Source organism: Canis lupus, chromosome 27, assembly GCF_048164855.1.
Source record: "Canis lupus baileyi chromosome 27, mCanLup2.hap1, whole genome shotgun sequence".
Lineage (NCBI taxonomy): Eukaryota > Metazoa > Chordata > Mammalia > Carnivora > Canidae > Canis > Canis lupus.
The window spans coordinates 36,454,234-36,468,742 of NC_132864.1; the positions used below are offsets into that span (position 1 = coordinate 36,454,234).

At 41.1% G+C, this 14,509-nt stretch overlaps 1 protein-coding gene across 9 annotated transcripts in view; it reads left to right on the plus strand.

Annotated features, from left to right (window-relative positions):
- Positions 1–14,509, plus strand: part of SPECC1L (sperm antigen with calponin homology and coiled-coil domains 1 like) — a 140,593-nt gene that overhangs the window by 97,240 nt on the left and 28,844 nt on the right. For 8 of the 9 annotated variants that reach the window (XM_072803403.1, XM_072803404.1, XM_072803407.1 and 5 more), the window contains 3 exons: positions 5,256–5,339; positions 6,197–6,353; positions 9,760–9,862. In XM_072803403.1, coding sequence (XP_072659504.1) covers positions 5,256–5,339; positions 6,197–6,353; positions 9,760–9,862 — 344 coding nt within the window. The remainder of the gene's footprint in view (positions 1–5,255; positions 5,340–6,196; positions 6,354–9,759; positions 9,863–14,509) is intronic. The other variant, XM_072803412.1, reaches the window with a different exon arrangement.

Consider the following 14,509-nt stretch of genomic DNA (forward strand, 5'->3'; position numbering starts at 1 on the left):
AGCCCCCTTTTTCACTGCTCTTTCAGTATGGTTATATCGTGCTTTTGTAATACAATTAGATTAATTTTGTTCCGTCTGCATTTCATCCCCTCATCCCCCAATTCTGGTTGACTTTTTAAAAAAAATTTGTATCTTAGTAAAATTCATTGTGTTCTGTGCATTGTAGGGTGTTCAGCAGCCTCCCTGGCCTTTACCCACTAGATGGTAAGCACCTTACTGCCCCAGGTATGACAATGAAAAATGCCTGAAGACAATGGCATATTGGCAAATTTGCCTTCAGTTGAGAATCAGAGACGTGGTTCTCACAGTTTTATTTGTCTAATTTCAGCAGAAAGGTGGAAACTCTAAGCAGAGATCAAATAGGAAAGCCTAATTAATCTTGTATGTTTGTCTACTATTTCTATCAGAGGCTAACATATTCATCATAGACTTTATTTTTTTTTTTTTTAATTTTTATTTATTTATGATAGTCACAGAGAGAGAGAGAGAGGCAGAGACAAAGGCAGAGGGAGAAGCAGGCTCCATGCACCGGGAGCCCGATGTGGGATTCGATCCCGGGTCTCCAGGATCGCGCCCTGGGCCAAAGGCAGGCGCCAAACCGCTGCGCCACCCAGGGATCCCTCATCATAGACTTTAAAGGCCCTATTAGTTCCACATCTCTGCCATGTCTGAGTCTGGTTTTATTGATTACTTTGTGCCTTGACATGGTGAACTCAATATACTGTTTTTTCCTTGCTTTTTGTGTATTTTGGACGTCTTTGTTGAAAGCTGAACATCTTGTAGAGAGTAGTAGATTGGTTTTATGTCTTGACATGGGCCCCTCCTTCCGGTAGGTGTTTAGTGTGGGATTTTGAGTTGATCTGTTCAGGAGCTGAGCTGGATTTCAGTTTATTAAGTTGCTCTCCTCCTTAGTGCCACAGCAGTTTATTAAGTTGCTCTGCTCCTTAGTGCACAGAAGACTTCCGACTGTTCCACTGATCCTTGTGTTTAGAGAGGGCTGGTGTTTGGAATGAGTGTTCTCAGTGTCCACTCCAAGTTCAGCTTTTGGCTGCCTTTACATATTGCATCTCAGGGAGCACCCTTTTCACACTCTTGCAACTCTTTCAGCTGAGATGTCTCATTTGCTTATTTAAGCATCTTTAAAATTCTCTTTTGCTCATTCATTCCAACATGGGTCATCTTTGGGTAGGTTTCTATTTGTTTTGACTCTGGGTTGCTTTTTTGTCTTTCTTTGTATGTCTACTAGTTTTGAATTGGATTCTGCCTGATGTGAATCACATGTTGTAGAGATTGTTTTCTGTTTTGTTCCTCTGCAGAAAATTGGTTTTTGATAGCCAGCAGTTACCTTGGCTCACCTCAAACTCCATCCCACCTCTTTTTCTTCATCTTAAATACCTGTTCAGTTATTTTGCCCTTAATTCAGCTCCTTGGAATCTGAGTGCTTGTAGTTTTCAGAGGTCAGTGAGAGATTTGGGCAGTCTATATACAGAATTTGTGATTCTTTCTGCTGTCACCCTACTCTTCTCCCTTTTCAACAGTTTTGGTTGTCCTGAGATCTGTCTTCTGCTTCTCAAAGCAGTAAAGCTGTAGGCTTCCTACCAGCCCCCCTGTATGGCCTTACCCGGAGCCTGTACTCATGCCTATAGCCATAATCTGGGAAATTACCTGTGTTCTTTCATTCTTCCCAGTGTTTACTCTTTTCCTTTTCTGCCTGCTTTTGGATTCTCTTCAGTGCCTTGAAGTGGTTGATTTTTTATTTTTTTCAGATTTTATACTCGTTTTTGGCAGGAGCATCCATCCATTTGGAACTAGTCTGAGGAGAAGTTGGCTCTTTAGGCTCCTATTTTATTTTATTTTATTTTATTTTATTTTATTTATTTTTTAGGCTCCTATTTTAAAGCCCACTATTTTGCCTTTAAATTTGTTTTGGGAAATAATAAAGGGACAACTGCTTGTACCTGTTTATGTATGTGATTTCTAAAATAAGAGAGAATTAAATAGCAGACCCAGTATGCTTCTGTTACTGCTGCCTGTCTGTCAGAGGTGAGCAGAACATCTCTGTAGGTTTATCCCTTTCTCTGAGGCCTTGATCTTGTCCCCATAGGCTGTCACAGATGGTGTTAGCCTCGGGCTATGATCCCCTTCTCCTAGATCTTCAACTTTACCCTGTCTACTGGCTCTCTCCCACTGTCATTTAAAAATGCTCACATCTGGGGCACCTGGGTGGCTCAGTTGGTTAAACTTATGCCTTCGGCTGAGGTCATGATCCCAGGGTCGTGGTATGAGCCTGGGGAGTCTGCTTCTCCTTCTGACCCTCTTGCTTGTGCTCTTTCTCTGTCAAATAAATGGATAAAATCTTTTTAAACAATACTCACATCTCTGCTAGGTTAAGAAAAAGAATTCTCTCCCTTCCTTACCTCCTGCAACTACTGTATTCTTTCTTACTCTTGTGCAACTTGTCTCCTTCCTCTCTGATGCTAGCTCCTCAACATGTTTTCACCTTACTTTTGTCCCCACCAGTGTATGAAATTGCTCTAATCAAGGTTACCATAGCCTCCATGTCATCAAGTTCATTCTCACCCCATCAGCTACATGCTGATAATTTCCAAAATACCACATCCCCTCTGACTTTTCTTCTGAACCTCTTGTAATTGCTTGCTCTGCGTCTTCCCCTGCATATCTCAAAGGGTTCTCAAATTCAGCTTGTTCTCATCTCTCTTTTCCCATAATACTCTTTGCCTTTCTTATCATTGTACCTGGCACCTCTTTCTTTGTCACTTTCATATCTCATTGGTCAGCAAGTCTGTTAATTCTGCTTCATCAAAGAGCCCTTGAACCTGTTTACTTCTCTCCATCCCCCCCTGGTACCACCCAAACCCAAAGCCTTCCTCACCTCTCCTCTGTACAGGCTAACATACCATCTTTCATGCAGTGTGGCTTCTTTACTCCACTGCAGGCAGCCACAAAGATGCTCCCCTAATAAAACCTTCATTGGCTCCCCATTGCCCACAGGGTACAGTCCAAACTCCTTAATTTGGCCTGCATTGCCTGCATACTTTCCTTTGCCTGCTCTGATCCTCCCAGCCTGACTTTACTGCCTCATCTGCTGCTCTTTTCCCCTATCCTCTGAACATTGATGCCCTGGAGTTGTTCTGGTGTGTGCTGAGCACTTAGCTGGGAACACACTCTCCCCTCCAACCTCTCCTTTGCCTGTGTAAAAGCTATTAATTACCCTTCCCATCTGAACCAAGATGTCATTTCCTGAGGAGGCTTTTCCGGACCTCTCCCCAAGAGCAGGTCACGTCCCCTGTTGTGTTTCCAGAGCCCCATGCACTTGTTCTTTCCTAGCATCCCTCACTTGTAATGATTTTTTTTTTTTTTTTTAATGCCTGGTTTCTGCTCTAGATTGTAAGTTCCATAAGGGTAAGTTTCTTGCCTCCTTCCTCTGACCTTTTCACCAAGCCCAGTGCCTAGCGAGTAGTGGACGGCCAAATGATATTTGTTTAGTGAATGGATTAAAGACAAGAAAAGCTCCATATGGCAGTAGAATAGACTTTGTTACTATAAAATAAAATCTCTCCTGCTTGCCACATTTGTTTTCACTTTCTTTATTTGCTGTGTTCTTTGGGAAATGAAGATTTTAGGGAAATGACTAGGTGCATAATTGTAAAATGGAAATTTTGATTAAAAATGTTGACTTCTGTTTCCTACTATTTCCATGTTCTACTAATTTTGTTTTGTCTGTCAGACTTTGTGCATAATATGCTCTTCCTGTGAGGATGAATGCCAATTGCTCACGGGGTTCACAATTCTGATTGGTGCTTGCTTATGGGCTCTTCACACAGAGGTGATGTTTGTTCATGTTTGGAAAGATGTAGTGAATCTAGGCTGTGTAAATCCTATCTTCCTTAAGAAAATAAGTTCATCCTTCCCAAAGTTGTGTGTAATGACAACCAAATGTTCTTCATATACTTAGAAAATAGATTTTGGAATAATAAATGCTTGAAATCTATCCTTGAAAGATGTCATATGCCATTATTTTTGACATCATGATATTTGAGAGGAGCTATTTTTTAAATTAGTTCTTAAAAAGAAGTGGTGAATGACCTATTAACATATGTTTGCTGTGGGGCCACTCTTGGTCAGTGAGGCTAATAGTCTTCAGTAAATTTAAGAGATGGTTTTTTTCCCTCAGGCTAATCACACATCCTTAGCACATGGCAACCAGGCAAAGCACATCTAGTCCATCTGTCCTGGTGCTTGGCCTTGTTAGACTTGGAGCCCTAGGAACCTAGACCAGAAGGGTGATGAAGGTAGCCGGCCTACAGAGGGTATGGAAGAGGAGGATAGGAAGCAGGGGAGCAGCTTGTGCCAATGAGTGAGGAACTCCAGAAACTACCAAGGAAGGCTGCTTATGTCTAGAGAGCATGGGAAGAGTGGAAGAGAGCACAGCTGCAATTTGGGCAGTAGAGGCAGTACCTATCTGTGTCCTTCCCTCACTCACAGAACCATCTGGGGTTTCCTTGTTGCCTCAGACCAAAGTCCACATACCAGGTAACCAAGGCTCTTGTTAGCCTCATCTGCCCTTCAGAGTCCCTTTTCCTGCCACCCTCTCTGATTTCCATATGGCCCAAGTTGAGGCTACACTAGCATTTTATTGTTTTGTAACTCAGCTTATACGTTTGTTTGTTGTTGTCTAGCCCTGAAATACCATTCCCACTCCTCTCTACTAGTAAAGCCCAGCTTAACATCATGTTGAAGGCCTCCCTGCTGCCTGAAAGCCATATGAATGGCTTCACACGCTGCGGTTTGATAATCCTTGTCATTCTTATTCTAATTGTCCTTTCCTGATTTTCTCTGGTGGTGTATATGTATGGCTTCCCCACTGTTGGTAGGCACAGAAGGGCAAGGCTTTGATTTAGTTTGTACTTTTAGATCAACATACAGTAGGGGATCTTGAATTTTGGTTTTAAATTGTGTCAAAAAGTAGCAGTTGGTGATTTAGAAACATTCATCTATGTCAAATATCATCTCCAGAATCGGAACATAAATGAAATGTTTTCCCACAGTCCTTGTCTACAGAAGCTCTTTTGTAGATGTGGACTCTGTGGGGAATTGTTAAGAGTACCCTGGACTGAGAAAGAAGGATGAGCCTAGGAGGGGGAAGGAGGAAGAGGAGAAGAGCTCACTTTCTTGCTACCTTTGTTACTTTGGTTCAGTGTCTCTCTTTTTTTTTTTTTGACCATTTTGTGCAGAGCATCTATTACGAACCTCTTCAACCAGCCGACCTGCTTCTCTGCCAAGAGTACCTGCCATGGAAAGTGCCAAGACCATCTCAGGTGATGACTTTTTATCTGGAATTTCCTTTAGAAAAACTCTTCCAGAAGTTTTAGTAATGGTACCAAACACTTCCTGTCTGTCTGTCTATCTATCTATCTATTTTAAAGGTTTTATTTATTTATTCATGAGGGACACACAGAGAGAGGCAGAGACATAGAGAGAGAAGCAGGCTGCCTGCAGGGAGCCTGCTGCAGAACTTGATCCAGGACGCCAGGATCATGACCTGAGCCGAAGGCAGGTCATCAACCACTGAGCCACCCAGCATCCCCAAACACATTCTCTTTAGACTTACTTAATTTTTCTTCCCTCTTTAGCTCTTGAGTTGATTATTTTTCTTTTTTTTTAAGATTGATTTATTTTTATTTCAGAGAGAGAGTATGCATGAGCGAGGAGTGGGGAGGGGCAGAGAGAGAAACTCAAGCAGACTCTCCGCTGAGCAGGCCTGGCATGGGGATCCATCTCACAACCGTGAGATCATTACCTGAGCTGAAATCAAGTGTTAGACGCTTAACCAACTGAGCCACCTGGGTGCCCCTTGAGTTGATTATTTTTCACTCTGAATTTCCTCTGCTATATCTTCTAGATTCTATAGAAATCACACTCAGGGTATGTACAGTTCAGTGCATATCCCAACTGCTGTACCTTTTTTACAGTTTTCTTAGTGAAAGAAATAAATCCTTTCAAGGTTACCAGTATGATAAAGAAAATGTTAGTTTTTCCTGCTGTATGATAATTTCTGCTCATTTTGGAATCTGCTGAAGAAAATGTCTCAAGAACTCAATTTAAAAGTGTTTTATAAAAGTAAATGTTTTTCTGCATTTATACAAAATGCATAATGACTATTTCTCACAATCAGTGTCTCGACGAAGTAGTGAAGAGATGAAACGAGACATCTCTGCACCTGAAGGAGCATCACCGGCCTCTCTTATGGCTATGGGAACTACATCTCCACAGCTTTCCCTGTCCTCTTCTCCCACGGCATCTGTTACCCCTACCACCCGAAGTCGGATAAGGTAGCGAACAGTTAATACTGATGCATTTCATGCTTACCTCTCTTGGCCTTTGGAGATTAATGATCAGGTTGTAAATAATGGCAATCAAGCACTGATTTTTCTTTTCTTTGTGTTATTAAATGTTTTATTCTTCTTTGCCCAGAATTGGGTAAGATGGTATAATAAAAAGCAAGGTAACAGGAAAAGGTGATTCATTTCCCCAAAAGTAAGTTTTGTAGAATCAGAATACTGGGCTTGGGTGGAGGGTTAGGGAAGGCTTCTGAGAGGAGTGGTGTCTGGGTGGGGAGGATGGGTTGGCGATTGGAGCCAAAGTACAGAAGGGTGAGTAACTGAGGGTTGGGGGAGCTGTGGATAGGTGGTACTGCAAATGCAAATGCACAAAGGATGGGTACAGAAGGCCAGAGAAAGGTGTGGACCTACCACATCCAGGGGCTGCGGAAGAAAAGATTGACAGTAGGGTATAACTAGGCATAGAACGATTTAAGTCACTTGGATATGGTAGTAGCTATGAAGTGGGATTAGTAAATCAACATGAGAAGGTGATTCAAGGATTCTTCTGTTGTGGACAAAAGTTTGGGAACACAACTAAAATAATGTGATGTTCCTGGACAAAGATACCAAGTCTGGATCTTTTTTTTTTTTTTTTTTTAAGATTTTATTTATTTATTCATAGAGATACAGAGAGAGAGAGTAGCAGAGACACAGGCAGAGGGAGAAGCAGGCTCCATGCAGGGAGCCTCTTGTGGGACTCAATCCCGGGTCTCCAGGATCATGCCCTGGGCTGCAGGCGGCGCTAAACTGCTGCGCCACCGGGGCTGCCCCCAAGTCTGGATCCTGATGATAGCAGTGGAAATGGTGAAGGGAGCGTGAGACTCAGGAGCCTTTTCAAAGGGAGAGATGATTGATTTTGGCAATAGATTTCTAGAAAAGGAATGAAAGAAGAACTACCAAAGGGGACTCTAATTGTTTTAGACTGGAAACTGAGAACATGACGCCACATTGATCACTGGTAAACAATATCTGAAAATGTAATAGTACATTTTATTCATATTTCTCATATGTCAGAAGTCATTTGGGACAAAGAAGTCATTATCATTTAGAGGGAAAAAAACATTTAAGAAACACAGCATATATTGTATATAGGGATGAGGAAAACTGTTGAGTTATACTGAGAAGAAGGAGGGATAGGAGTGAGTTTCAAAACTAATTTAGCTTTATATTGACTTAGAGGTATGAGGATAAAATGGAATAGTAGGCCTCTCAAACTCAAAATATATACTTACGTTTTGAGCCCTGCCTCTAGAGGCCCAGCCTCTTAGAAATAGTGGTCCCATAAACAGTGCACCATCAGAGCAAGTAGGTGTACAGTGATGAGGGTGGTTGTCGCTCTGCCCAGGCTGATGTAGGGAGAGCGCTCACTGTGCTTGTGTCTGTCCTGGGTGGTAGGCTACCTACAGTGTTCCTGTGGAAAGGGCACCCACTCTTCCTAGCTTCCCTACTCAGAAGCTTTGACTTCCAACAAGGCATCTCCTGGAAGGTGTCTTCATCTTACAATGAAAAAGTTATAAGAGATGACCTTCCAGCTCTGAGAGGCTCTTTTTCTGCTGCTTCCTATTATAGACCATAGAATTATTCTTTGATGCTTTTTAAGCTGTTTCTGTAAACAAACAGACCTGATGTGAGCCAGAGTAAACCGTTCACACTGATTATAGTAGTTTTAAGCATGATGGAGATTTATTTATTTATTTGGCTCGCTTTTTTGTGTTTGTTGACATATCTTAACTTTATGTTCATTCTCTTTTCCTACGTTCAGTGGTATTATAACAAACTTCTTTGAACTTTTAAACCAAAGCAGGTGTCCGGTGGGCTGGCATGCAAGCATTAAAGTATATTTCTTCAGGGCAGCAGTCTTAACTGTTTTTGGAAATTTTTGTATTTTATTTCTGGTTCTAAGATAAATCAAACTGGTGCTGCTTCAGTGCACCTCTCAATTGGAAAAGCTTCAATTCTAAGCTGTACTCTTTGATTTCCTAACTTTGAAGGGTGAATACAGATAGAATCAGTGCTAAAAATACTAAGCCACTTATAGCATAAGAACCTTTAGGTCAGTTATTGGACTAAGTTTATGGGGTGTGGGGTAAAATCTCTGCTTTGTTTATAAAGTAATCCCTAAAAAATACACCAAGCTTTCAAGGGCATGCCACTTGTCAATGAGCAGGTTATTTTAGAAGTACTCTCACTCCAGGTAATCTGAAGTACTTACCAACAGGAAGGATTTGGTTCAGGATATACAGGGTTATATACCTCCTTTGCATCAACACAAGTGATCACAAATCTTTTCTCTTTCATTGTCTCATCTAGAGCAAGATATTTGTTCTGCCTCTGAGGAAATTGAATAGTACCCAAAAGTACCCTAGAATTTTAAGAAATGAGTTATAAGTAACCATTTTGGGTTCGTCCGTCCTCCCTCCCTTCCTTCTTTTCTTTTTCTGTGGTATATCTATCTTATAGTAAAATCTGAAGTTCTTTGAGGGGGCAGGGCCCCTGTGTTTTCACTACCCATTGCCCAGTGTATAACTTAGCAATAAACACGTTTGAGATGTTTTATGGTTGTTTGTTGCCATCTGTGTCTTATCTGCCTTCCCCAGTTGTAAGCACCTTGAAGGTAGGAAGTATGCCTTATAACCCTTCCCCTTGCGTAATCTTGCCTTTTGTATTTATAGAAAGTGATTTGTTTTTTAAAAAGCGGAAATGAGGGCAGCCCTGTTAGCGCAGCGGTTTAGTGCTGCCTACAGCCTGGGGTGTGATCCTGGAGACCTGGGATTGAGTCCCATGTCGGGCTCCCTGCATGGAGCCTGCTTCTCCCTCTGCCTGTGTCTCTGCCTCTCTCTCTCGCTGTATCTCTCATGAATAAATAAATAAAATCTTAAAAAAAAAAAAAAGCGGAAATGATTGAGGACATAAAAGGAGACAAAAATGAGTAAAATAAAAAACTAAAGCATAAAGATCATGGAAGGGTAAGATACTGAGTGAAAGACAGCCATGACAGCTTTCAGATGCTGCTGTGTCAGGTTATCTTTCCTCCTTTTGAGCATTCTGGAATGTGTTCCATCAATTGTGGATGTGGATTCACTGTACTGAATCTTTGCCAGTTTCCATGTGGATAATAAGAGTCCCTCCCTTCAGATAGCAGAAACCCCCAACAGTGGTAGGTCTCTGAGGGCCCTGTAAAAATTGACAAGTAAAATCAAATGAATGAAAAGATACATCTTGCTATTAGATGCCTTACTGTGTGCAGTTATCCTATTCAAAAATGCAAACCAGCACTCTCCCTTGTGGGGTTTCTGGTTTATAATGGTGCTCAAATAAAGTATATTTTAACTTTCAGTTCCTTATTTTCACGTAGGGAAGAAAGGAAGGACCCTCTGTCAGCATTGGCGAGAGAATATGGAGGTTCGAAGAGGAATGCTTTGCTAAAGTGGTGTCAGAAGAAAACAGAAGGCTATCAGGTAATCAGTCATATCGGTTCCTTTGTCCCACTTGAGCAGTGGCCATACCAGGGCTCACATTAAATGGAAAATCCTGTACTGAATTTCAGGAATACATTCAACACAAAATCTATCCCAAACTTGGCCAAGTGTCACTTGGGTGGCATCAGTTTTTTACCTTTCCAGAGTAGCTAATCTTTCTAGTACTTTTATTCAGCTGTTCTATAATACTTTAATTAAGTCCTGTTAACTGCCTTCATTGAGGTCTCATCTGGACTAAGAGTGAAAATAGATTTATTTTACTTTAATATTTTCATTAATGGCTAAAATGATAAATTTTATATTATATATTTTATGTATATTTCACTGCAATAAAAAATTACACAGCAATAAAAAAGGTAAATGATCAGGATATAAGTAGATAGAAAATCAACAAGGACATGCAAGACTTGAACTTGATACTAGGTAGTATTTGTGTGCGTGTGTGTATGTGTGTATATAACTAATTAGACCTACCCAACCACAGCAGAGTAAAGATTCTTCTCAGGTGCACATAGAACATTACAGGATAGGATATATGTTGGGTCATAAAATGTCTCAATAAATTTGAACAAAGATAGAGATTAATCAAGTATCTTTTCTGACCACAGTGGAATAAAATTAGAAATGTATAACAGAAGGAAGATTCACAACTAAGTGGAAATTAAACACAATTAAATTCTAAATAACCAGTGGGCCAAAGAATAAATCACAAGAGGGGCACCTGGGTAGCTCAGTGGTTGAGCGTCTGCCTTTGGCTCAGAGGCATGATCCTGGGATCCTGGGATCCTGGGGTCGAGTCCCACATTGGGCTCCCCACAGGGTGCCGCCTCCTCCCTCTGCCTATGTCTCTGCCTCTCACTCCGTGTCTCTCATGAATAAATAAATAAAATCTTTAAAAAGAGAGAGCAAGAATAAGTCACAAGGGAAATAGAAAATAAGGAGAGTGAAAGTGAAGCACAACATACTGAAAATTACAGGAGGCACTGAGAGCAGCTCTCTGAGAGAAGTTTATAGCCATCTACCTTTAAAATGAAACATCTCAAATCAATAACCTGACCTTTCACTTTAAGAAAGTAGAAAAAGAGTAAACCAAACTGAAGCAATCAGAAGGAAAGACATAAGATTAGAGCGAACAAAACAGGCAAGAAGATTAATGAAACCAGAAATTGGTTATCTTAAAAAATCAACAAATTGACAAACCTTTAGCTAGATGGACAAAGGAAAAAGAGAGCTGGCTAAAAATCCGGAATAAAAGAGGGGATATCCCAAGTGACCTCACAGAAACAAGAAATATTTATTTACTTAGTAAATAATAGTAATCATAGGAATATTTAAAAGGAAATACTCTGATCAGCTGTACACTGACACATTGGGTAACCTAGATATGAAAGGACAAATTCTTAGAAACACATTGTCAAAAATCACTCAAGAAGAGGGTACCTGGGTGGCTCAGCTAATTGGGTGTCTGACTCAGTTTTGACTAAGGTCATGGTCTCAGAGTCCTGGGATCAAGCCTCATGTTGGGTTCTGTGCTCACTGCAGAATCTACTTGTTTCTCTCCTTCCCCCTCTGCTCCTCCCCCATTTGTGTGTGCTCTTTCTCTCTCTTTCATATAAATAAATCTTTAAAAAAAGTCTCAAGAAGGAAATATGAATAGATCTATAACAACAAAAGAGATTGAATTAATAATTAAAACACTTCCAACAAAAAAAAGCCCATGACCAGATAGCTTCATTGATGAATTCTGCCAAATGTTTAGAAGAATTAACACCAGTCTTTCTCAAACTTTTCCAAAAACAGAAGAGAGAACACTGCCTCATTCTGTGAGGCCAATATTACCCTGATTAACCAAGCCAGAAAGAAAGTCATAAGAAAACCATGTGTTGGGGATCCCTGGGTAGCTCAGCGGTTTAGCACCTGCCTTCAGCCCAAGGCGTGATCCTGGAGTCCCAGGATCGAGTCCCACATCGGGCTCCCTGCATGGAGCCTGCTTCTCCCTCTGCCTGTGTCTCTGCCTTTCTCTCTCTCTCTCTCTCTCTGTTTCTCATGAATAAATAAATAAAATCTTTAAAAGGAAGAAAAAAGAAAACCATGTGTTAATATTCCTTATGCAAAAATTCTCAACAAAATACTGGCAAACAATCCAGGAGCAGATAAAAAGAATCCTATACTAAGACCAAGTGGGATTTATCCCAAGAATGCAAGGTTGGTTCAGGATATGATAAATCAGTGTAATATATATCTCAGTAGAATAAAGAGGGAAAAAAACAAGATAAACTTGTCAATAGGCAAAGAAAGAATATTTGACAAAATTAAATACCCAATTCTGATTTGAAAAAAAAAAAAAAAAGCAGCGAGCAATTAGGAATAGAAGGGAACTTTCTCAGTCTGTTAAAGGGCATCTGTGCAAAACCTGCAGCTGATAGCATACTTCATGGTGAAAGACTTTGGAAGCTTTCCCTCTAAGATTAGGAACAAGAAAGGATGTCCCCCTCACCACCTTTATTTTTAAAGATTATATTTATTATTTATTTGACAGAAAGAGGGAGCATGCTCACACAAGCAGGAGGAAGAGCAGGCAGAGAGAAAGGGAGAGGCAGGCTCCTTGCTGAACAGAGCCTGACTTGGGGCTTGATCCCAGGATTCTGGGATTATGACCTGAGCCAAAGGGAGACACTTAACCATGTGAGCCACCGAGGTACCACCCCCCTTACCACTTCTATTCAGTGTTTTTTCTGGAAATTCTAGCTAGAACAGTTGGGCAAGAGAGAAAAGTTATTGAAAAGGAATAAATAAAATCATCTCTGTTTGTAGATAACATGATTTATGTCTAGAAGACCTTAAAGAATTAACATACAAACTGTTAGAGCTAATAAACGTTCAGCTAAATTGCAGGATACAGGTCAGTATACTAAAATCACTTACATTTCTTTTTTTTTTTTTTAAGAGAGAGAGTGAGTTTGGGTGGGGAGGAGCAGAGGGAGAGAGAAATTTGTAAGCAGGCTTTATGCCCAGCACAGAGTCCACTGTGGGCTCAATCACATGATTGAGAGCCCACATGAAACTCAGGTCTCTGAAGTCATGACATGACCCAAAATCAAGAGTTGGATGCTTAACTACCTGAGCCACCAGGCACCCCATCACTTGAATTTCCTATATACTAGTAATGAAAACTGAGAATGAAGTTTTGTTTTTGTGTGTGTGTGTGTGTGTGTTTTAAGGTTTTATTTCTTTATTCATGAGAGACACAGAGAGAGAGAGGCAGACACAGGCAGAGGGAGAATCAGGCTCCATGCAGGGAGCCCGATGTGGGACTCAATTCCTGGGCCCTAGGATCATGCCCTAGCCAAAGGCAGACGCTCAACCACTGATCCACCCAGGCACCCAACTTTCTATCTCCATATATTTGCCTATCCTGGACATTTCTTCCTTTTTTTTTTTTTTTTTTTTTTTTTTTTATGATAGTCACACAGAGAGAGAGAGAGAAAGAGAGGCAGAGACACAGGCAGAGGGAGAAGCAGGCTCCATGCACTGGGAGCCCGACATGGGACTCGATCCCGGCCAAAGGCAGGCACTAAACCGCTGCGCCACCCAGGGATCCCTATCCTGGACATTTCATATACATGGAATCATTTATGTGGGCTTTTGTGGACTGGCTGTTTCATGTAGCATTATGTTTTCAAGGTTCATCCATGCTGTGGTCTGTGTTGTCAGTACTTTATTCCTTTTTGTGCCCAAATAATATTCCATTGTTTGGCTATACCACATATTTTCAGTTCATCTATTGATGGACGTTTTGGTTGTTTTGACTATTATATTTATGCTGCAATAAACACAGTGTACAGGTTTTTGCATGTACATAAGTAATTTTCCTTATCCTCATGTCCATCTTCTACTCTGCTGCAAAACTGGTTTAAAATCGTGATCTGGGGATGCCTGAGTGGCTCAGCGGTTCAGCTCCTACCTTCAGCCCAGGGTGCAATCCTGGAGTCCCAGAATCGAGTCCCACATCGGGCTTCTGCATGGAGCCTGCTTCTCCCTCTGTCTGTGTCTCTGCCTCTCTATATATGTCTCTCATGAATAAATAAATAAAATCTTTAAAAATAAATAAATAAAATTGTGATCTGGAAGCTACTTCCTCTTTGCCATGCAGTTGTAGCCCAAGATCCTCAGTATGGAGAACAAGATCCCCTGTGATCAATTTGACCCTTGCACGTAGCCTTATTGACTCCTCATTCTTATGAACTCCTCAGTTTCATCTTGATCCTGAATGCTTCACCATCCCCTCACTCCACTCCTTCCATCTAGGGAGTGTCTGTTCCTTCGGATTTGAGAACAGCATCTATGCAAAATAGTTTGTGCACCTGCTTCACCGCTGCAGGGATTCATTCTTCACATGTGCTCTTCTCTACTCCCTCCTCACAGAAACCGGGGAGCCAAGTTCTTTCTTGACTTCAATCCAGGAGAATGCTATATTTTAGGGCATATTCTTTGGGGGTCTTTACATCTGTAGTTCATTTTCCCTGTGTTCCCAAACTCTACAGAATGTATCACAAGGGTACTAAAGTTGTTTGGATGTCTGTCTTCCTTTCTAGCCTATGAGCAATCTGCCATAAGGCTCAGGAC